Source organism: Buteo buteo, chromosome 4 (assembly GCF_964188355.1).
Source record: "Buteo buteo chromosome 4, bButBut1.hap1.1, whole genome shotgun sequence".
NCBI lineage: Eukaryota > Metazoa > Chordata > Aves > Accipitriformes > Accipitridae > Buteo > Buteo buteo.
The window spans coordinates 13,845,983-13,868,061 of NC_134174.1; the positions used below are offsets into that span (position 1 = coordinate 13,845,983).

The 22,079-nt window shown below is 40.3% G+C and overlaps 2 protein-coding genes across 7 annotated transcripts in view; one reads left to right on the plus strand and one right to left on the minus strand.

The window, feature by feature from the left end:
* Positions 1-18,725, plus strand: PMPCB (peptidase, mitochondrial processing subunit beta). Of its 5 annotated transcripts, none has more exons than XR_012650028.1 (14): positions 1-146; positions 2,293-2,433; positions 2,755-2,841; positions 3,317-3,446; positions 3,806-4,004; positions 4,685-4,764; positions 5,341-5,453; positions 6,110-6,253; positions 6,826-6,989; positions 8,362-8,447; positions 8,523-8,611; positions 8,825-8,900; positions 8,996-11,909; positions 16,468-16,665. XR_012650028.1 is itself a non-coding variant. In XM_075024799.1 (14 exons), the coding sequence occupies exons 1-14, from the start codon at positions 57-59 to the stop codon at positions 18,494-18,496; spliced, it is 1,497 nt and encodes a 498-aa protein (XP_074880900.1). In that variant the 5' UTR covers positions 1-56; the 3' UTR covers positions 18,497-18,725. The 5 variants fall into 5 exon arrangements, 3 of the variants coding, with proteins under 3 accessions (XP_074880900.1, XP_074880898.1, XP_074880899.1); XR_012650029.1 differs by having other exon boundaries at positions 6,829-6,989; XM_075024799.1 differs by lacking the exon at positions 16,468-16,665 and adding an exon at positions 18,456-18,725 and having other exon boundaries at positions 8,996-9,052.
* DNAJC2 (DnaJ heat shock protein family (Hsp40) member C2) overlaps positions 9,249-22,079 on the minus strand; it is a 19,336-nt gene continuing 6,505 nt past the window's right edge. For both annotated transcript variants that reach the window (XM_075024794.1, XM_075024795.1), the window contains exons 5-17: positions 20,908-21,049; positions 19,623-19,703; positions 18,757-18,822; positions 16,890-16,981; positions 16,666-16,787; positions 15,624-15,773; positions 15,225-15,313; positions 15,069-15,138; positions 13,276-13,460; positions 11,923-12,023; positions 10,856-10,963; positions 9,933-10,087; positions 9,249-9,369 (exon numbers count right to left, since the gene is read on the minus strand). In XM_075024794.1, coding sequence (XP_074880895.1) covers positions 9,295-9,369; positions 9,933-10,087; positions 10,856-10,963; positions 11,923-12,023; positions 13,276-13,460; positions 15,069-15,138; positions 15,225-15,313; positions 15,624-15,773; positions 16,666-16,787; positions 16,890-16,981; positions 18,757-18,822; positions 19,623-19,703; positions 20,908-21,049 — 1,436 coding nt within the window. In that variant the 3' untranslated portion in view covers positions 9,249-9,294. The remainder of the gene's footprint in view (positions 9,370-9,932; positions 10,088-10,855; positions 10,964-11,922; positions 12,024-13,275; positions 13,461-15,068; positions 15,139-15,224; positions 15,314-15,623; positions 15,774-16,665; positions 16,788-16,889; positions 16,982-18,756; positions 18,823-19,622; positions 19,704-20,907; positions 21,050-22,079) is intronic.

The following is a 22,079-nucleotide window of genomic DNA, read 5'->3' on the forward strand; positions in this document are numbered from 1 at the left end:
CGCCTGCGCACCGGCCGCCGGAAGTCCGCCGCCGCCCCGCCCACTCGCTCGCCAAGATGGCTGCGTCTACAGCTGGCTTAGCGGCTCGGCGGCTTTTCCTGCCTTGGTCTGCTCGCCTTGTGCGAGCGTCCGGCTCGGGGGACCGGGTAGGCGGCGGAGCGGGGGAGGGGAGGGAGTTGCGGAGAGCCCAAGTGCCGCAGTGGCTCCCTACGCTGGTGCTCAGGCTGCCGCAATGGGGGCGGGAGAGCTGGAGGCCGGGAGGCGCGGTGCACGCTGGGATTTGTAGTCGCGGAGGCGGGGAGGGGCGGTGCGGGGGCGGGGGGGGCTGCCGTGGTGCATGGCGGGAATTGTAGTTTCTGCCCGGCTGAGGTGAAGGCGGCCGCCCCTCGGCGGGACACAGTTCTGCGGGGAATGAGCCCGGGTGCCGCAGGCCCCAGGGTTTGCTGACTGCTCACCGGGGCCACTGTTACCCCATATCGCCCCCCGCGGTGCCGAGGCGTCGGGGCTGGCTCAGCGTCTGGGAGCCGGAGTGATGCAGGGCTGGGACTGGGGTGCGATGCCTTAGAGAGGGGCAGCAGGAGCCCCCGCCCTGGCACGGGTCCTGCCGTGCTGACCCCAGGGGAGCTCAGAGAAAGTTTAAATCCTTCTTCTCTCCCGTGGTTAGATGGAGGCTGCCCGGAGGCCCTGATCCCAGAGCTCTCCGCTTCTGTCATCTTCCCCATCCTCCCAGTTTGAAGCCTAAGCTTTCCTTCTAAAAAGAGGAGAAGGAGATTTTGGTTTCAAACGCAGGTTTTTCCTTCCCTGTAATGCAGACTAGCAGTGAAAATGATTCCTTGGAACAACCCAGGCTGGGAACTGACTGGCAGGGGAGCAGCTCTGTGGAAGAGGCCTGGGGGTCCAGGAGGACAGCAAGCTGCGCACGGGCAAGAAGTGTGTCTGGCAGCAGAGCAGGCTGGCAGCAGCCTGGGCTGAACAAACAGGAACACAGCCAGTAGATCAAAGGAAGTGATTAGTTTGCACTTGTCAGGTGGTTAGTATATGACAGCTGGTTTTGGGCTCCTCAGTGTAAGGAAGACATTAGTGAACTGCAGTGTGTTCAGCAGAGATGGTTGCGGGCTGGAGCATGTGCCCTGTGAGGAGAGGCTGAAGGTCTGGGGCTTGTTCAGCCTAGAGAAGACACAGCTTCAGCTGGACCTAACAGCAGCCTGCCAGTACTTATGAGAAGGTTGTCAGGAAGACAAAACCAGGCTTTTCACAGTGGGGCATGGTGGCAGAATGAGACGCAATGGGCATAAGTTGAAACAAGAGAGGAAAAACTGGATATATGAAAAGCGTTTTTTCTCAGGAGGCAGTCAAGCCATGGAGCAGGCTACCCAGAGAGGCTGTGCAGTTTCTCACCATCCTGGGAGATTTTCAATACCCAGCTGCAAAAAGCCCTGAGCAAACTGGTCTGACACCACAGCTGATCCTGCTTGGAGAAGGAGGTTGGACTAGAGGCCTCCTGAGTTCCCTTCAAACTTGAATTGTCCTATGATCCTAAATTATGCAAGTTTTGAGAGATCTAGCCTATTGGTATTCCAGGAGGAGAGTGGGTGAGAGCTGGATTTTTTACTTTCATGTTCAGGGCAGTTACATGGTGAGGGAAAACTTTGTTTATTTGATACATTTAGAATTTTTGGAATAGCTTATTGCTTGAAGTACGCATTTGGGATACATAATTAAATTTCTCCATGTTGAAAAAGCACAATAAACTTTTTTATCTTCCATCTTCCCTTCTTTTCTTCCCCATTCTGATTTAATGTGCTTTAACTGCCAGATGATTGTATAAAAGGTGGCAGTTTCAGTATCTGTCCCTGTTCTGAACACAGTCACAGGTGACTGTGATTTGCAGTCCTGGACATAGGCCCTTGGACTATATCTCACTTCACTTTAGAAAGTGGGTACCCAAAAGAATTCTGGATGTTAAAAGATATATTCAAGGTCCTGCAGGCTCTTGCTGGCAGAACTGGGAAACAAATGTGGCTCTCGGAGTAGCTGGCTGATGACAGTAATGTGCTTTTCTGTCAGATCAGTTGATTGGAGGGAAGCGGATGCAGTCTACTCCATTTTAGTTATCTTAATGTTTTTCTTCTGAGTCAGGTTAATGCATCAGTGCTGAATTTTTTCTTTTTAATGCATACTTTAAAAAAGATCCACAAACTTAATGTTTAAGTTCAGGAATACATTTTTCAGAAGAACATCCTAGGATATAACTTAACAATCTGTGCGTGACTGATGCTTTTTTCCTTACAGTGTGTGCATGTTGGAACAGGCAGGCTTAGAGCTTCCAAAGCAGCAACAGAAGTAATCTTAAATGTTCCTGAAACTAGGGTGAGTCCTTTGGAAAACGGCTTGCAAGTAGCTTCCGAAGACTCTGGACTCTCAACGTGCACAGTAAGTAACTTGTAAAGGGAAGTTTTTTTCATAACTGTTCATGTACGTTCATTTCCTTGTGGAACTAAATTGCATCTTTCAATGTTTATTAATGATTGTTCTTAAAACTTAAGCTAGGAAATAGAAATCTTAAGGCTTTTGTAAATGATGTGATTAGATTTTTTGTGAAGATCAAAATTTTCTTTTTCTTGAAAACCTGCTTTGTTTTAAGGAAGAAGCCATTTAAAAATAGGTCTTGAAAAGCTAAGTGTAGTTCATACACAAAACCAGCAAAGCTGCATTGTTAGCTGGTAAAATGACTTTTTTTTTTTCCCCACTGAGGTTGGACTTTGGATTGATGCTGGAAGCAGGTATGAAAATGAAAAGAACAATGGAACTGCTCACTTCCTTGAGCATATGGCTTTCAAGGTAAGTATCAGTATTGATGTAGAAGTTTACAATGGATTTCTAAGTTATTTATCTTTAAAGATCAATGATAAGAACTTTATCAGACTTGTATAAATGAATTCTCCAGATCGAGGAGATTAAAAAAGAAGTGGACAACTTAGACTTTGGTTTCCATTAGAAAATGAAACTTAAGTCCTAGGTCTGTGTAGCTGATACACAACTATAGATTAGTAACACAGGTCTAATTTTAACTCACTTTTAACTTCTTGTAGTAGTCTTAGAAGACACTCAGTCCCCCTTTTACCAGCTTTTTATTTTCATTTGGGAGCATAGTAGGATTTGTATCTTACTTTCAAGCTTGGAGAGATTAGTATGCCAGTTTTCTTTCCAGAAGACTTTTTCTTTCTCTTGACCTTGACTTTTCCAGACAAGAAGTAGTAATGACAAATAGGTGAATTAAAGGGTCTAGTTTGATTTTCTTATTGTTTTATTTCAGGGAACAAAAAAGAGATCTCAGTTAGACCTTGAACTAGAGATTGAGAACATGGGAGCTCATCTGAATGCATATACATCCAGGGAACAAACCGTGTATTATGCGAAGGCTTTTTCGAAAGACTTACCAAGAGGTAACTGCTTTCATTCCTCAGAAAAGCAGCAAAGAACGAAATGCTTATCCAGCTCCTGATGAGACAACACAGAATGATGCTTTTGCAGCGTATCGCTTTCTTCCTGGGTGAAAAGTCCTTTCCTGAACTTCACAGGAACGTGAGAATGCAGATTTGGAAAGGCGAGTGCCAGCAGGGAAGTTAATATTTGAAATATTTTTGTCTTTAGATTCCCAAAAGAAAATACCTTTTGGACTTCTTGCAAATCTTATAAGCAAATCTTGGGCCACTTGGTCTTTGGGGTGGGTTTTACTTTTGGAACCAGATTTTTCTGGTAGTCTGAAAATATGCTTTCCATTCTCATCCCTATTTTCAATCAGCTGTGGAAATTCTTGCTGACATAATTCAGAACAGTACCCTGGGAGAAGCAGAGATTGAGCGTGAGCGGGGAGTTATACTTCGAGAGATGCAAGAGGTTGAAACCAATTTACAAGAAGTTGTCTTTGATTACCTTCATGCTACAGCATATCAGAAGACAGCCCTAGGACGGACAATTTTAGGACCCACTGAAAACATCAAGTATGTCCAAATTTCTGGCTGTCTTTAATTGTGTAGTAACTTCTATATATTGAAAACACTCATCTGAAAATGTAGGGAACAGCATCAGTTTTCATTTTTACCCTGGAAGGTAGCTAAAATTGCACTGGATGTAACTATAAGAAGAATTCCCCTATTGCCTTAATTACCCTGTATGCAGGCATCAAAGGGCATGTGAACTTCAGGTGTCTACTGCATGTCTTCATTATTTGCCATATTTTTCTCCTGTTTGTTAAAAATGCATCTGATACAAAATTGGAAATGCTCCTTTCTCCCATTGGTAAGGTGTTGGGCATTATTGTAAATACAACTGCATTTGCACTGCTCTTTCAGCATTTGTTTATACCAGTGCAGACCGGGAGACTGCTAAATGTGCTGTTTTCAAATTGGCATGAGATCATTAGTGGATCCTGTCTCCACCTGACTGAGCTGTAATTCTCACTCCTTGTCAGGAAGCTAGAAGAGCTTTGAAAGGCAAAATGTATCAAGTTCCTGTTTCCTTTTTAGGAAATCACCCTTATTTTAGCTTTCTGCCTCTATGCACACCTCTGTGCATTGGCAGAACATATAATTATTTTGATAGCGTATTGTTCTACACATTTATCTCTTTTTACTCTAATAAACTTTACTGACATAGTAGTGATGTTTCCTTGACTTTCTAGATCCATAAACCGTAATGACTTGGTGGAGTACATAACAACACATTACAAAGGACCCAGAATGGTCCTGGCTGCTGCTGGAGGTTAGTATGAGACATTCACCCTGGATCATGTGAAAATATGCTTAAAACCATGGTCTTTAAGTTCCTGGGAACAACATGCTGAATTACCCATTGTTCAATAGGTCCTGGAAGCTCACTGTTAGCCTTGTGTGTTTTGTACCTTCATACCCTTTGAATTTTTGTTCCCTTTTCCCCTCAGTAATATTCCAGAAACCTTCTTAAACCAGTAACTAGAAGTGAATTGGAGGCCAAGGTCATTTTCCATGTGGGCAGGAAAAGAGGGGCCTAGAAGGGGTTCAGTGTGAAAAGGGGAGTAGCAAGGAAAGCAGAGAGAAAGAGAAAAAACATTGAGGCTTGAAACTGAGAGCAAACAGCTTGATTTGATGTAATATTAATAGAAGGCTATTGAAGAGAATTAAGAAGGGTGATCCTGATGATATTACTCTGTTTAATGGGGCAGTGTGAGGAATCTGAAAGTGGGGCATTAAAGCGGGGGAACAATAAGTTACTACTTGGTTGAGTCTTTAAACTGTGCAGCAATTTAAATTAAGTGTTTACAGAGTAACATTACAAAATATGTGAAATATCTTTGTTCAGGGGTCTCTCATGATGAGCTACTTGACCTGGCAAAGTGCCATTTTGGTAACTTGCCATCTGCTCCAGAAGGAGGACTGCCACCCCTGCCACCTTGTAGCTTCACTGGTAGTGAGGTAAGCTGTTGGATGGCTTTTTGAGCTGGGCCCTATATCCCCTGTGAACACAACTGACATGTGCTCTCTGCTGAGGAGAGTGAGCTGCTCAGCCACAGACTCAGCAGATTAAAAGGTTTCTTTCCCCCAGTGAGGGCAATGGAGTAGCTACTTTCCAAAGCTGTACTTTCCAACCTTTCTTGGACAAGCCTCACTGCCACCACTTTTTCTGTTTCATCAGTTCCTGGAGGAATAGCTCCCTTACCCCTGCTGCTACTTCCTTTTTATCCCCTTGCCTACGGTGTTGGAGCATTTCCACTTGTTGAGAATCACAAATTTAAAGGATATGGCAGAGAACTGAGGCATCTGCATTCTATTCCCAGCTGTATTCGGGCTTTGGAAAGTCAGCTTTCCTTGCTGCTGTTAGTTGTAAAGTGACTTGTAATGCCCTCTCTGTGCATGTGGCATTAGGCTTGCTGATGGTGAAGTGCTCTGAAATTGCCACAGGGAAGACTAGTTAAGGCTGATGTTAAATAAAACTTCATATGCTTTAATTTTTGGTTCTCTATGTGCATGCTTTATAATCCAGATGTAACGGAAATGTCTGTCTCCTGACACTTCCTGTATATATTACTGTGTACCGGTTGTACTACAGCTACTTTCCTATGTTCCCACAGATTCGTATAAGAGATGATAAGATGCCCTTGGCACACATTGCGATAGCTGTTGAAGCAGCAGGCTGGTCGCACCCAGATACAATCCCACTTATGGTAGCAAATACTCTGATAGGTAACTGGGATCGTTCCTTTGGAGGAGGTGTGGTAAGTCAACCTGCAGGCACCTTCCTGCTCTTAATGAGGCTGGTGGGCTGGTGAGATCTCTCTGACTTGGGTACTGCCAATACAGACCCATTCAAACCTATCTGATGGCGTTACTACCACTTTATGGCTATTTCTGAAGGTCCTTTTTTTGAGCGGGAGAAGGGGATCCAGTCGTGAGTCTGAGAGAATTTGTTGCCCCAGATGTAGCAAAAACTTAGGAACTGGTTCTAAACCACCGAAATAGAGGTGACTTGAGGTGTGCCAGCCCTCATGGAAAGTAGGATCTTTCATACCTGTATGTCATTGGAACCTGTAGGTATAACTATCCCTTTCTTGAACCTAAGTAGCTTTATGATTTTGGCTTAAATCTGGGCTGTTCATTGCAAACATGAGATTACAGGCAAGAAAAGAAGCTGTTGAGATGAAGAGCTGATAATTAACCTTACAGCTTCTGCTGGAGCCTGTGATACTACTGCATGTTCTGTCATCATTGAAATGAAAACAGACCATGGAGATGACTAGTAAACTTTCAAAAAAACTTCATAAAATAATGTATTTTTCTTTTGCCTCAGCAGAATTTATCCAGTAAACTTGCTCAGATTGCCTGCCATGGTAACCTGTGTCACAGTTTCCAGTCCTTCAACACCTGCTACACTGATACAGGGCTGTGGGGACTCTATATGGTCTGTGAGCCATCCACTATACAGGACATGGTGCACTTTGTTCAGAGAGAATGGTAAGCTAACAACTCTTTCTTTAAAAGATAATTTTCAGTAGAGTAATACAATTGAAAAAAATAGCAGTCATTTAAAGAGAATATTTTTGTTTCTCTGCTTAGGCTTGCCTGGAAGAAACAAATGCATCAAGTTCTGAACTTTGATGCTCAATGCAGAGTCCCAACAGCCAGTTTCTGGCACCCTTACTTTAAGTGGATAGATTAAAGTTTAGGTTTGGTTTTTGTTCTGCTCTGGAAAAATAAATATTAACTGTAGTTAATATAATAGCATTCCTTGTACAAGAAAATATGGCAGTGATTTTTTTTTTTTTGACTTGTAAAGTGACAGGAGTTATGAAATTATGTCAAACCTTTTAGAATACTACTAAGTCAGTGGACAGTGCCCATGAACTGTATGTTTGACAACTGAAAGAGTAAATATTAATGAATGAGAATAATGAATGTGCAGTTACCTACAAACACCATTCATAGTTACCCATTCTGCAGTTGCTATCCCACATGATGTATCAGGTGGTGGTGTTACATAAAGCTCTAGTTAGTACACAGGGAAATGAAATGATGTAAGGTAGGTGAGCTGTTATATATGGAGTTTTTAAACCTGGGATTCTAGATAATATTCATTCATCTGAGGGTTAAATCTAAATTGAAAAGAGGTCCATAAGTACAACTATAATGCTAGAACTGCATATGTGATTAGAAACAGACATACATTATTTAAGAGCACTGATTTAAAGTGGGTGAAGTTGAAACAGAAGTTGAAAGAAAACTTGAAAATGAAGAGTTTCTTTAATTACGTGCATCAATTCTCATATACCGTTATTCTATGAGATCTTTGTAAACAACCTGTAGAGAAAATGGTATCATTTTAGCTGTCCATTTGCTGCAGCTTAGCACCAGGGAGGATACGAACCATCCCTGTGACAAAAGTGTGCTAAGTCATCTAATGCATCCCCTTGTCCTAGTGAAATGTTTCTTATGCAGTGTGGTGAATCATTATCTCACCTAGAGCCAGGACATAATGCATTGCCTTCTGGGCTAATTACCTCTAATTGTTTGGCTCTTACTATCTTAGCAACAGCTATTCTCAAGATAGCAAGTATGGACAACACTTGGCTTAAAATATTAGTAAAATGAAATACAGCTCTTCTAAGGGGAAAAACTTGCTCTTGGGTGTATTGGTATGCTCCCAAAAGCCCCCACTCTTATGCTGCTGTTTTGCATCCTTTGGCTTGTTTCCATACCAAATTCTCTTACCTATAGAAAAGAAGTGCCTGGTAGGTGTACCAATGTACATGCACCTCTATATCACAGGCAATCTTGTGTGCTACAGGTTACCATTATTTAAAGCCTTTGGATTTAAACTATTTTTCAGGATAAGACTTTGCACAAGTGTTACAGAAAATGAAGTAGCTCGAGCGAAAAATCTTCTAAAGACAAATATGCTGCTACAACTTGATGGTGAGACTTATGAGAGCTTTTTATTCTTAGTGGAGTTGTATGCTGATAACTGAAGCATATTTTCCCCTATTTTAGGGTCCACACCAATCTGTGAAGACATTGGAAGACAAATGCTGTGTTACAAGCGCCGAATCCCAATTCCAGAACTTGAGGCAAGAATTGAAGTAAGTGGCACTCATGTTGCAACTTTTAAATTAGGCCATTGAGACATTTAATTGCTACAGGAAGTAACAACACAGAACTTAGACTGTTTTCAACTGAGAAAACTTTCAACTGTTTTGTTGCCTGTTCCCCTGGATTATACAAAATTAAGATCAGTGGCTCTTAATGCTTTTTTAGATGGGATTGGTAACAGAGGTGTCTCTTTACCCCTTTAGGCTATTGATGCCCAGACTATTAGAGAAGTTTGCACAAAGTACATCTATGATAAGCATCCAGCAGTTGCTGCCGTGGGTATGTTGTACAAGTTTCCCTACCCTCCCATAACCCTTCCACACCAATTGGTACCAGTTTAGCATATGTCATGGCCAACTTTCTTTAACTTCCAGGTCCAATTGAACAACTTCCAGAGTATAACAAAATCTGCAGTGGCATGTATTGGCTTCGTGAGTAGTGAATAACACGAACTTTCAGTATGTTTGAGCTTTAAAAAAAACCCCAACAAACCAACACAAAAAACCCCAAAATCAACTACACCCCTGTTTAAAGCTTTTGAGTTGGAGAAATGCATTTAAGAAAATTAAAACTCAAGAACCAGCCAATCCTGTGTATCTGTATAATTAAGGAAGGAATGAAAACATGTACAGTATTTGCATTTTTATTATAAAACAAAGATTGTCAGTAAGAGTCATTTCTTGACTTTAGTAGCATTCATCACTTGTTCTTGAGCAGCTTTCTTCGCCTTGACCATTTCAACGAGTTCCTAGAGAGTTGGAGGAAAAAAAACCAAACCAAAACAAAAAAACCCCTTATCTAAATGTGGAACTTCTTAACAATGCTGTGGTTTTGAACACTACATATATTCACCCTGAAACACTCTAACTCTCAACATAGTGAGGAATCTAGACAGTTTAATAACTTAAAACAGTTTCTCATAGTAACAAATAAATTAATGGAAGGTCAATGCTGATCTGCTTCCCCTGTAGCAGGAACTTTACCTGCAGGAGGCTAGGGATAGGGCTTCACCATCTACAAAAGCCTGTTGTCAAACTGTAAGGCAGATCTCATGAGACAGACTTTCCTTCCCAGCTTCCAGAGCCACTACTTTCACTGAGGAAAACTTACTCCTTACTGGTCTTTTGGGGTTGAGTTACCACCAAAAAAAAAAAAAAAAAAAAAAAAAAAAAAGTCTTCCCATAAGGCTCCATCTTGTGCTAGTTTGCAGTTGTCAGATACTGTCTCTGGTAGGGAAAGCAACAGTAAAAGCAAAAGATTCTAACAAGACCTGGGCTAATTACAATCCTAGAAGGAGGTGAGGTACCTTACCTTATATCGCTTCATGCAGTCTTTTTTTGACCGGCCCGGAACAGCTGCTGCTATTTTCTCCCATCTTTCGGGAGTATTTACTGGATATGTCTTCAGTGCTTGTTCTAAAAGCTTTTGTTCTTCTGTAGTCCAAGGGGATGAATCTAAAGGTGATCCTGTTTTTAAATGCAAAAATGACAGTAAGAAAAAAAAAGTTAATAAGGAATATATGAGATACATCTAAGAAAATATTGTAAAATCTATTATAGTTGCTTTAAAATCCTTGCAGTTTTGTGATCCAATAAGTCTGTCCTAAGGCCTAACCAGTACTAAAAACCTGAAAGAAAAGAAAAACCCAACCCTGAAACTGACTGGATGAGTGGCCCTTGGGATCTTTAAATAAAGCACAGAGAAGTTAGAAGGTAATATCTTTCATTGTCAGCTGAGTGTTAGATCACTGCAGCTGCCCTGTTATGTATCGTTAGGGTGGCAATGTAGCTCTTCCTTTTGCGTTTCAGTAAGGAACACTTAGTAAGGAAACACAGCCTTCTGCAAGTGTCTGCAAAATTTGGAGTTGTTTGGGGTTTAACAGGAGACCAAAGCTTAGCTGTAGGATGATCCTGTATCTCAAGTGCATCCCCTTAGGCCTACTCTTACCTGAAAATGTAGCACCCTCTGAGGAACAGATAATCTCAGCATCAGCCTTAACCCGTTGCCTTACCAGGAAGCATTTCAAACTGTCACTAGTTAGCTGTGGCTTGTACTGTGTGTACCAGAAACCCTCAAATCCAGTAACAGAGCCTGGATCACTTTCTTACTTGCTACGTAAGTTTGTAATAACTAAGTTTGTTTGTAAGCAAGTCTTAAGTAAGTTCTGGATTACTTTCTTACTAAGATGCACAGGGTAGGCAACTCTGCAAGACGGTCTCTCTTTTCACCTTTACCTTCAAATCGTTCTGAAGGGGCAGCACTGTCCATCTGAGGCACCACACCATGTTCTTTTTTAAATTTGTCAAATGCTTTCTTGTTTATATCATCTTTTTGATGAGGGTCTATGAGCAACAGACATTGAATACAATAATTAGTACAACAAAATTAAAGCTGGATGTAATAATAAAAACATTGTGTAGCAGTTATTGTAAACTCATAATCACATAATCAAAAAACCTAATTCCTACTTCTTTTGAAATGATGGTAAAGAGGGTGATAGATTAAAAAAAAAATCAGGGGCCAATAAACTGTATTCAAAGTATCAGGCTCTCCAACCCCGATCCTGCTTTATACTGCTCACATGAGTACTTTTTCTGTATAAGTTTAAGCTTGAATCTGCAACTTCACTGAAATCAAAAGGGATTATTCTATCAAGTAAGGGCTGTGGCACAAAACCTGCATATTACACCCAGAGTACCAGTGTGTTAGAGGGGCCCTCGGGAACAGTATGAAAGCTTGGGTCCTCCTTGTGCAGGTATTGGAATGGAGAAACTTCTTAAACTGTTTTTTTGGAATGTTTCAATTTTCCTTAAGAACTTGCTCAAGAGCCTCCTCTTGTTATCCAAGCTCTTTAGGCTCCGTTTACAAGAGGAGATAAGCCACCTTAATTCAGGTGTCTTCTGTTGCTGAATCCCATTTATCTTTTTAAAGTATCTCTATAGCTTCATCAATTTCATTTTTCTAGATGCCTTCCTTTGTAGAGAGCTTTTTCAGAGGCCAGCTAGTCCCTCTCTGAGTGTAGAGGACCCTAGGCAATCCATGTGGCCTAGACATCTGTGCATCAAGTTAGATTAAAAGAATTCCTGAGATTCACTCATGAGGTGGTGACTTACATGATAGGTATTAGGCTGAAAATACTGAGTTACATAAATACTCCTCTAAATCTTCCATCTGAACTACATTTCTTTTAGGGATATATAGAGGATTTTCTCATAATAGAAACACAATGCTGTTCAAAGAAAACCAAGCTGTATAGAAGCATGCAGACAATCTTATTACAGAAATAAGGTAATAGAGATACCAAGCTTTTGGAGGCTCTTTGCTTTATTAATGACATCTTTTGCTGTTCGTTTTATTCCAGTAGCAGAGTGCAAGTTCATGTAATTAGCAATAACTTCCCACCTAAAGCAAGAATAGATAGGGTAAGCCAGTGTATTACATAATAGCATATCTTCATACAAGCTACTTTTAAGCTCCCATACACATTTATATCAACTCTTAAGTAAGTTTAATCATACTTAAATACAGATAAACTGTCATGGTAACTATCCTGTAAAGCTTTCAGTTGCTAAATGCAGAAGTTTCCCTTAAGAATTCGGTCAGCTTAGGTGAGCTTCTTGGCTTCTGATACCGAAGGAGGACAGGGTAGAATATATGTGTGTAAGTGCAAACCTGTAATTCTCAAAACTCTGCTCAGCTGTTGCTTTCCTGAATTCCCTAAACACCTCTGACATTAAATACTGCAGACTGCACTGAAAGGGCTGAGAAGTTACTAACCCTGTTTCCACTGCCCTCAAAAAGAATACCTAAACATCAGGTAAAGGGGCTTCAACAGGAGAGACATGGAACAGGCCTAGCCCCCAAATTATTCCTAATGCATTCTTAGGAAATAGAGGGGAATATTTACACTTGATAGACAGTAGGATCATATGTAGGCCTGTGTTCTCAATGAGTACTCGTGACTGCTGAGCTGCAGTGCAGAAACAGGTATTGGTATCATCTCCATAAAGAGTACGACAGTTTGGTTTTTTTAAAAGCAAGCATCCACATCTTGTAACGGAGGCTTCAAATCTGTGAATCTTAAGTGGACAAGGCATTTCATTTCTGGGAAAGAACAGGACTTAAGGCATGCTCCTATTTGATGCTTATTAGTAAGCTGATTGCCAGTGCTGCTTTCTGTGAAGCCCAGCCTTTCCCTTTTCCCCTAAAGAGAGCTGGTGCACTTAACTCGTATCTCTGGCTGTTTTCCTCCTACAGTATAGAGGAGAAACCAGCCTCACATTCATTGTGGAGCTACTGGAAGTAGCTTACACACTTGTATTCCTACCCAGCTGCATCATGGTCACTGTTCCAGTTTTGTTCTCTGCTTTAATGACTGGAGCCTATACTGAAGTAAGCTCTGTGCAAACATGCACCTCAGCACCAAGTTTGGGGGGAAACAAGATACAGGACCAGAGCTAACTCCAGTGACACACAGAGCATGGTACCAAGAGAAGTCAAACCACAGGCTGCTCAACAGTCAAGGAAAAGGAGGAAGTTTAGGGAGTCCTTATACTGATATCATACTTAGGATGCTCTGAAAAGAAGTTGTATCATGCTTGTTATTTAATTAAGAATTGTTAGTAGTGCTTTTAACACCAAACCTGAGAAGTACCTCGAGTTAGTCCCTGCTGGGAAGAGGTTCACAGCTTTAATTAACAACTGTAAATCATCTTCTGGCCAATTTTTGCTTCCCCCTCCACCACCAGTGGATGACTTTTCTGAACTCTTTGTTGCTTGGCGCATACGAGCTTCTGCCTCTTCTTTCTCTCGCCTTATTTGTTCATTTATTTCTTCTATCTGAAGGATCATAAACAAGCATTATTTATTTATTTATTTTTACGTTTTACAGTGAACACAAACCCCTCTCTCTGGCATTGCTTTGAGCCTTGAATTTTGCTTAGTTTCTGTTCTGTACATGATACATAAGGAAATGGAGAAGCTTATCTGCTCCAGTATTATTTCCCTCCATCCCGCATGTAAATTTGGCCATCCCAGATAAGGAGCTACGGCAGAAATCCATCACAAGTTCACTAGGAAATTAAGTGAACACTCCCAGGATTAAGGCAAAACTTCTGAATCTAGTGTGAATGTCCACGCTAACACCTGACTTACAGGGACAGATCCACAAAAGTATTAAGAACCTGAAGTGACTAGTGAGGGCAGTTAAACATCCATGTTGAATACATTGACTCCCAAATCTTCCAACCTAACTTCTACCCAAGCCTGGTTATGCCTGAAATTCTCAGTTACTATGGTTGTAGTAAGTTAGCATTAACTGCAACAACCCAGATTTTAGTTACTAAGTGCTTACTCAGGGTTAGATGGCTACATGTAGTTTGTTAGCAAGCAATTCAGCAGAACTTAAGTTATCGATCGCACCTTTGTGAACTGTAATGACATCTTGAGACTGTGGCGTGACAGATCTTTAAGGTATCTGCTTCTGAGTATGCCTAGTCCAGTCTTGGCAATATTAAAAAAGCTATGCACTTATGCCTGTTGGCAGGGTGCTCAAACTAGGTTTCTTGCTGTCTATCTCGGTAAAATCTTCCTGGCAAAAGGAAAGTTATCTGATAGATAACTTTTATTAATGCAAAAGTAGAACAGTTTTAACAGAGAGACAGAAAAGTGACTGTCCTGTGTTTGGAACACTCTCCTGGAGACTGGAAGATTGGATTCAGTCTCCTGTGGAACAGGAGGGGTTTGAATCTTAAGTTGTCTGATGAGTAAACCTGACGCTGGGATGGGGACAGATCATCTTCCTCACCAGGAAAGAAAGTTCACAGCTGTGAATCCAAAGCGGATGAGAGAAAGTACCTTACGCTTTCTGCAGGACGTGGGTTCAGCCTGATTAGCCCAAATGGCTTTTCCCTGCTGCCAAAATTTAGGCAGATCCTTGCTGAGTTTTCTAAATCTTGATCACAAGGGTCTTGCTTTTCCCATACTTTGGTATCCAACGCACTGGCCCTTCCAGTGGCTACAGCCTGCAGCACTTAAGTCCTTTTGTGGATCTAGCCCCAGGTCATGGGTACTAGGCTAGGATTTTTATTGCATAACAGAATAGGTTAAGACTGCCCTCCTTCCCCTCTAGGTAATTGCCACCTGTTGGGCAAAACTTAAATTCCTCTACTGTTTCTGTATACTGTACAAATGGTAGGTTTTATGTCCTTTACTAATTAAAAATGCATATTTTTTTCTCAGCTGGCCCTGGTTATTTCACCAGCCATGAACTGCACTATGTAAAATGAAGCAGAGGTCAAGTCTGCCTGAGGACTCTGAAACTCAGGTCTTTGTGTTTAACAGGCAGGACTCCACAGCAGCTATAGTTGTATCTTACTTTGATTTGGTCATGTAGATTTCACAAATCAAATTATTCTGTTATTTTGATTTGACACTCAGCATAATTACCTGTTTTACTACAGCCGCCTTTCCTCCTTCCCTTGTTGTGGATGTAAGTGCTTCATTCAAGCATTGCAGACTAAAAATAAATTATTAAGTTACAACGGATAGCTAGTAGAAAGATGGGTATCAAAACGAGCAGAAATCAGCAGCAGGAAGACTTACCTTGCTAGCTCAAGACGATCACAAAGCTTTTCCACCTCCTCCATCATTTTAACACAATCTGCCTCATTATCAGAAAAGTAATTCCAGTTCTGGAAGCAGAAATACATGTTCTACAAAGTTCTTGAACTTTATTGTCCTGTTCCTTCAGACAAAGGCTTAACACACAGCATTCTTCAGCCACTGCTGTGTTTGGACCTATTTGGTCAGCTTTACTCACAACTCAAAACCGTATAAACCATATGATAAGTATGTGTTTTAGTATTTTGCTTTTTAGTAAACCCACTTTCCATACCCATCTCCAGCCACAAGAACACGCAAACATGTGATAGGGTCCGATCTAAACACACATAGTAATTTCACTGATATAACCTGTATTTCACTATAATAATATTTAAATACCTTGCATGTTGTTCTCAGTTTTTGCCTTTCTTTCTTGATTGCTTTTTTCTGTATCTCTTTTTCCTTTTTTGCTACTAATGCTTGTTGCCTAACTTCTTCTTCCTCCTTTTCTTTTGCTAACCGTGCTGCTTCTAATTCTGCTTGTCTTTGCTGCAATCAAAAGAAAAAACAAACAAACAAACAAAATCAACAAAGCCACACTGTTATAGGGTCATTCAGTCATTCAATATTAAAATTTGCTGTTTCTGGTTTTGGTGGGGGTTTGTTGTTGTTGTTGTTTGGTTGTGGTTTTTGTTGGTTTTTTTAACACATCCATACTTTAATGTTTGGTTTTCCAAGGATTTTGAGGGAGGTGATGAAACATATACCAGTTGGCATTAACTCAAATACTCACTATAAGGACCCCTAGTTTATAAATCCTGACTTCCTTGATTCCTTGACAACGAAGTTACAAAACTGTATGACATTTCCTGTGCCTGCCCCAAGAATATGCGCTTTGAAAAACACAGTGGTCCAATATTTCTCCTGCATCATTATTAACATAGAATCCTGCAGTGCTCCAGTATTGTCTTTTAAGTCACTTTTCAGCACCTTACAGTTCCCTTTCATTCCTGGTACTTGTTTTGGAGCCGTCTTTTCCAAGCTGTTAATATTAATCAAATATGTTATGTTACCTCAAAGTGTTTCATACCAATCAACCATTCACAGACCATATGCACCAGGCAAGCAGCTGTATCCGTTTTATGAAAAAGGAAAGTAGGCCATAGAATTTAATGACTGCTTCTAAACCAGAGGAAGTGTATGCAACAACAGAACTCAATTCTAGAAGTTTTTTTTGTTTCAGATCTGTGCTCCTTGTTTTCATCTCATTCTCAAAAGGCTGTCAGTCTTACACTGCCTGTTGCACAGGAATCGAAGACAACACATCTTTAAACCCCAATATAATTCTAACAGTATCTTTCTGACACATGTAGAAGCTGAAGCAGTGGATCAGGTGTGAATGAACCAGGGTTTTTCAACCCAAATAAAGCAGTTAACTTACTTTTTCTTTTGCTTCCTGTTCTTTTCGTTTTGCTTCTACCTTTGCTTTCTTCTCTGCTTCTTTCTTTGCCTTTTCTTCCTCCTTAAATTTCTTTATCCTGGGATCACAGCTGTATGCATTGTCTGGCAGAAGAAAGGATGCATCATGTACAAAATAAAACCAGGAGATTTCCACTGTTAGTTAACAAATCTCTCTTCAAAAAAACCAGCAGTTTGCATGCTCACCAACAAGTGTCCTGATTCTGTTCATTTCTTCTTTTTTTCTCAGTGCTCTAGCAGCTCTGTTCTGCTTTTCAATCCACCTCCTTTCATCTCGACTAAAAAGGGAAAGCATGGTTAATTCAGTGCTAATATCCTACAGTGTCAGTCTGCTAGAAATTCACCAACAAACTTCTTAAAAGTTTCTCCACACAGACGCTCTTCTCTGAATACTTCAAAAATAAACTTCAAAAAATGAAGTTCCAGGCCCCAAGCCCATGTCAAAAATGCTAGGCGTTTACACAATTACATAAACCTTCAAAACACTTGACAAAACAAGCTGCTTATCTGTCATTGCAGGTCATGGACTTTATTTCCAAAATGCAGTCCACTTGTTGACCTAACATTAAACCCAAGCAAAACAACTGAAATGCTGGTATACAGTTTAATTAAAGGGCAGCAGTATAATCAATGTTAATTATCTCCATTTTACAGAATATAGGTCATGTCACATAAACCCATCTGCACAGAAAGAACACTTTCTATGAAGTACTGTGACACTCTGGTAAAACCATGCTAGATTTACTTGAGTAAAATACAGCTCAGGTTAAATGGATTAAAAATTGCATGACTAAACCTGAAAATATTTGTCAGTGCTGTCAAGAAAGAGGTAAATTGAACCCCCAAATAATGGGGGTCTATATCCTCATCCACACAACCAAATACAGAACAATATACCTTAGAACAAAGAAAACAATCCCCGTAACAGAGCAGGAGACTACTACGAGTAGATTGAAGGTTTAAAACACAAGCAACATCACCTTTGACAAGAAGGGATAACAAGAATCATGACCATCTGAACAGAAGCTGAAGTGTAGTTCTCTCTCTAAAGTACAGCGTAATATGTACCATCTGTCTAAACATTTTTAAAAAAGGACACTAATGACAGGAAAAAGCACAAAAAAGAGCTATGTAAATAATTCAAGAGCCTTCCAGTAAGAAGCCTAGAGATTAATCTGTGTAATTTATGAAACATACAAGTGATATGGAATTGATTACAGTGCCTTCACAGAATCTTCACAGGAGCAAGAACATGGGGTCCAGAGAGGCTCCAAAAAATTAACAGCAGGAAAAGGCATTAAGAGAAGAGGAATGAAGGCCTATCTATAGCCTAAATATGGCAGTTTTTAGCCACAAAGCAAGCTAACCACTGACTAACTACAAACTTGATTTCTAGTCAAACTTGGAAGAAAAGGTTCATACAATGCCAGTTATGGTTATACAAGGATGACTAAGTGAAAGGCTGTGCCCTGTGAAATAACGTGTTAGACTAAACGATTTGCTGCTCTAACTTGAACATTCTGTGTATAACTGTAGGAAGGATAAAAATAGAATGTGTTTTCCAATGGCAACATGGTCTGAGTAATTCAGCAACTATCACTACATCAACAAATACACAATTTTTATTAACATCAAGCCATCAGAACTAATCTCTCTAAGTTCTAGAAAGTATTGCTTGTCTCAGCACAGTTTAATAAAGAGTTGGAGAGAGAAATGATACCTGCTTACTCATCCACTCTGTTCTGGCTCCAGGTTCAACCTGTGTTTGGGACTTGCTGGAACTGCAAGTCTGAACTTAAATGAACACATTTCAAAGCACCTCAGAAACACCTCTGTGATGCAAGCAAGAACTACTTCAATTACACAAATAAGACAAAGAGAAGCCACAGTCAGTCCAGTTCAAGTCCATGACTGACTACTAAGCTGGGAGAGTGGAATTCAGTCTTAAGTTTGGCTACCTTTCTTCCTATGACTTACAGTCTAATAGAAAGTTGGAAAAATCTTGCTGTATCAATCTCTCAGTCTCCTGTCAAATTTCTTTTTACTTACATACCATTCTGCTTTTTCTTTTTCCTCTTCATCTAAATAAGAAAACTCTCGCCAGGAATCAAAATTATACCTATGGTAAACAACAGTAAAAAAAAATAAAAAAATAATCAAACAAAGAATGAATGAAAAAAACCCAACCAGACAGCAAAACTGTTACAAATAATCTACCTTTTTTACTATTAGGTTTTTGGAGGCAATTATACTGTTATTTACAGTTTATACTACATAATTTACAATTACACTGCACCTACAATGATTCCACTGTGTTAAGTAAAAACACAAGGTGCTATTGAAGGTAATGATTTACATCTATCAGTACTGTAGGACAGTGTATTTTAGGATGGGATCAGTCTCACCAACTCTAAATGTCTACAGTACAGTTGTCTAAGCTCCCATTATAGGCAGTGGAGATACAGTGCAGTCTTTAGAGTTGAGAGAGAAATTAATTTAATCTTTATGTAAGCATCTGTATTTATCAGGTAAGTTAAGCCATAAACTCTACTGACTTTATTGGACTAGACAGACCTCCCTTAACTAGGGAGCTTAAATACCTAGTAGACACCTCCACTAAAAACACAAGTTACGTGAGATGAACCCTACTTCTAGTCTGTGGGTCAACTCTGTTCGCAGCCATTGTGGTCAGAGAACTGTCAGAAGCTCTTGCTCTAACTATGAATTTACAACATAGATGCATTAGCTACAAGAAAGCCAGCTCAGTTTGTGGAAGGCACCAAAGAGCTGTGGGTAATTTCGTGATGTTAGTAGGTCAGAACAGACCACAGCCTACAACCTACATACAAAAGGGTCTGCAAGCCCTTCGTATCACGTCTTGAATACTGTGAATAGAAACTGAGGTATCGGCTAACTTACCAAAATGAATAGAATGCATCTACCTCTTCAAATGATGAGTTCATGTCCCCAAGTTTAGGAACATTTTTCTTATTTGACCACCTGAAAATAAATGGATATATTCAAGAAATTACATACATAATCTTACTTCATAACATGGCAGTGTTAACTATGGAATAAAAATGCCACATCAGAGGCTCCCTCCCACCAACACAGAGGGGCACCAGGAAAGAGGAAGAAAATGGGAGAGTTCCTTCTAAACATCCTCCAGATTGGGCCCTTTTTGGGGAGCTCCCCCAGAAAAGCAAACTCCTCCTGCCCGAGTTTGGTGTGCCTACAAGGAGACCTGATGGAGCACAAGCTATCTTTGTAGATATTCAATTCTCCACACACATTCTCCTGGTAGAAAAGCTTACAGAAAGTGGACAAAAGGTGCTCTGTGAATAACAGCTCTGTGGTAGGCTACAGGAAGTTTCCCACATACTCTAACAGAGTACGAGGGAATAATGCATGCTCTGCCTCCATTCCATTTTTTCCCTACAAAGAGGGAAATCTTCCATAGGCTCTAGAATTTGTTATTCCATAACATTGCATCCATTTCCAAGCAGAGAAGGGAACAACCCATCTGACAACCACAGATCCAGGTCTGAATCTCTGGAATACTTGATAAAAGATTCAATAAATCTACTTTAAATAACGGATTGTTCAGAATGTGTTGTAAAGTGCCTCACACCGTAAACCACTTTTTTTTTTTCATACAGGTAAAAGGTGAAATAAACTTCTATTGTGACAGCCTTAATACAAAGTTAATTGGCAAGCATGAATCAAATGCAGAAAAAAAGTCACACACCTTAAGAGAGAACCACCAAATATTGATAGTTACTTATCTTCTCTTTTAACCAGCTAAATTGTGAACATAACTATTGTCTTCTGTTAATGTCTCACCCTCATAAGAAAATCATAAAAAAAGGAATTTTTAGTCAGTAGCATACACAGACTTGGTATAGTAAATAATTTTAAGATGAAACAACGTGTTGTACAAAAAGGACAGTAAGTAATATGGCGCTGAGAACAGACTTTTTTTTTTTTTAATCTCATGGGTCAAACTCAATGCCACCAATGTGACAGTTCAGATTATTTTAAAATGAAGTAATAGAGAACGCACTATTTTACTTGTATTACATTTCTAGCAAATTAATGCATCTCTCAGCATCCCTTAAAACCACACTTGTTACAAACACAATGCGAGAAGGTTTTGCAAATACTGATTGTCCAGCAACAGCAGAGGCAGTCTGACATAGCTTACCTGGCATTTCTTTCAAAAACTGGTGAAAAAACTTCAAAGAAGTTTTCTTTTGCTTCACTTTTGGAAGGTACAGAATTATCAAAAGTAGGATCTATGCTGTTAAATGCTCGTCGTTTCACAGGATCAGATAATATTTCGTAAGCTGAAAAAAGTTACCAGACAAAAAACATGAGACTAAAGTGAGTCTTCCCCACAAGGTGCGAATGTTACAGAAAAGCTTCTAAATGTTTAAAAAGATGCTCTCGGATCTGTGTTTCATCTATCATTCTGTACAGCTTGATATTTAGTTCTTTTAGTGACACCAAATAGCATTGCTGTCAATTCCTGTTAAACTAAGTAGGAGGAAAATGTTTATGAAAAACACCACATTTAACCATTACAATGTAACAAACCAGATTATATTTTAAATAATTTTATAGCAGTAAATTCAGTTTAGGCAGTGGGAATTTGGGCATGACATCTTCAGGCTTTTAGCCTACACCAGATCCTTGCAGATAAGTTGACAGAACAATCTAAGACAGGCATGGAATAAAAGCAGTGTCCAAGTTAATATGATGTCAGAACTAGCAAGAACAGGAGCCATTCATTAGAATTTTTGCAGCTCATGATGAAGTTGTACTGAGACTTCGTGGTGTGGTTTAACCCAGCAGGCAGCTAAACACCACACAGCTGTTCACTCATTCCCCACCAGTGGCATGGGGGAGAGAATCAGAAAAAAGGTAAAAGTCATGGGTTGAGATAAAGACAGTTTAATTGGACAGAAAAGGAAGGGAAAATAATAATAATGATAAGAGAACATACAAAACAATGCACAGTGCAATTGCTCACCACCCGCTGACCAATGCCCAGCCAGTTCCCAAGCAGCGGGCAGCCATCCCCTGGCCAACTGCCCCCAGTTTTATTGTTCAGCACGACGTCGTATGGTACGGAACATCCCTTGGGTCAGCTGGGGTCGGCTGTCCCAGCTGTGTCCCCTCCCAGCTTCTCGTGCACCCCCAGCCTCCTTGCTGGCAGGGCAGTATGAGAAGCTGAAAAGTCCTTGACTTAGTGTAAGCACTGCTCAGCAACAACGAAAACATCAGTGTGTTACCAACATTATTCTCATACTAAATCCAAAACAGGGCACTATACCAGCTACTAGGAAGAAAATTAACTCTATCCCAGCCAAAAAC

Bases quoted from the DNA above. Each gene is read 5' to 3' on its own strand.
- PMPCB (XM_075024797.1), top strand. From the start codon at position 57: ATGGCTGCGTCTACAGCTGGCTTAGCGGCTCGGCGGCTTTTCCTGCCT. The intron at 8,612-8,824 runs GTAAGTGGCACT...TTACCCCTTTAG, and splicing joins AACTTGAGGCAAGAATTGAA to GCTATTGATGCCCAGACTAT. The intron at 8,901-8,995 runs GTATGTTGTACA...TTTAACTTCCAG, and splicing joins TCCAGCAGTTGCTGCCGTGG to GTCCAATTGAACAACTTCCA.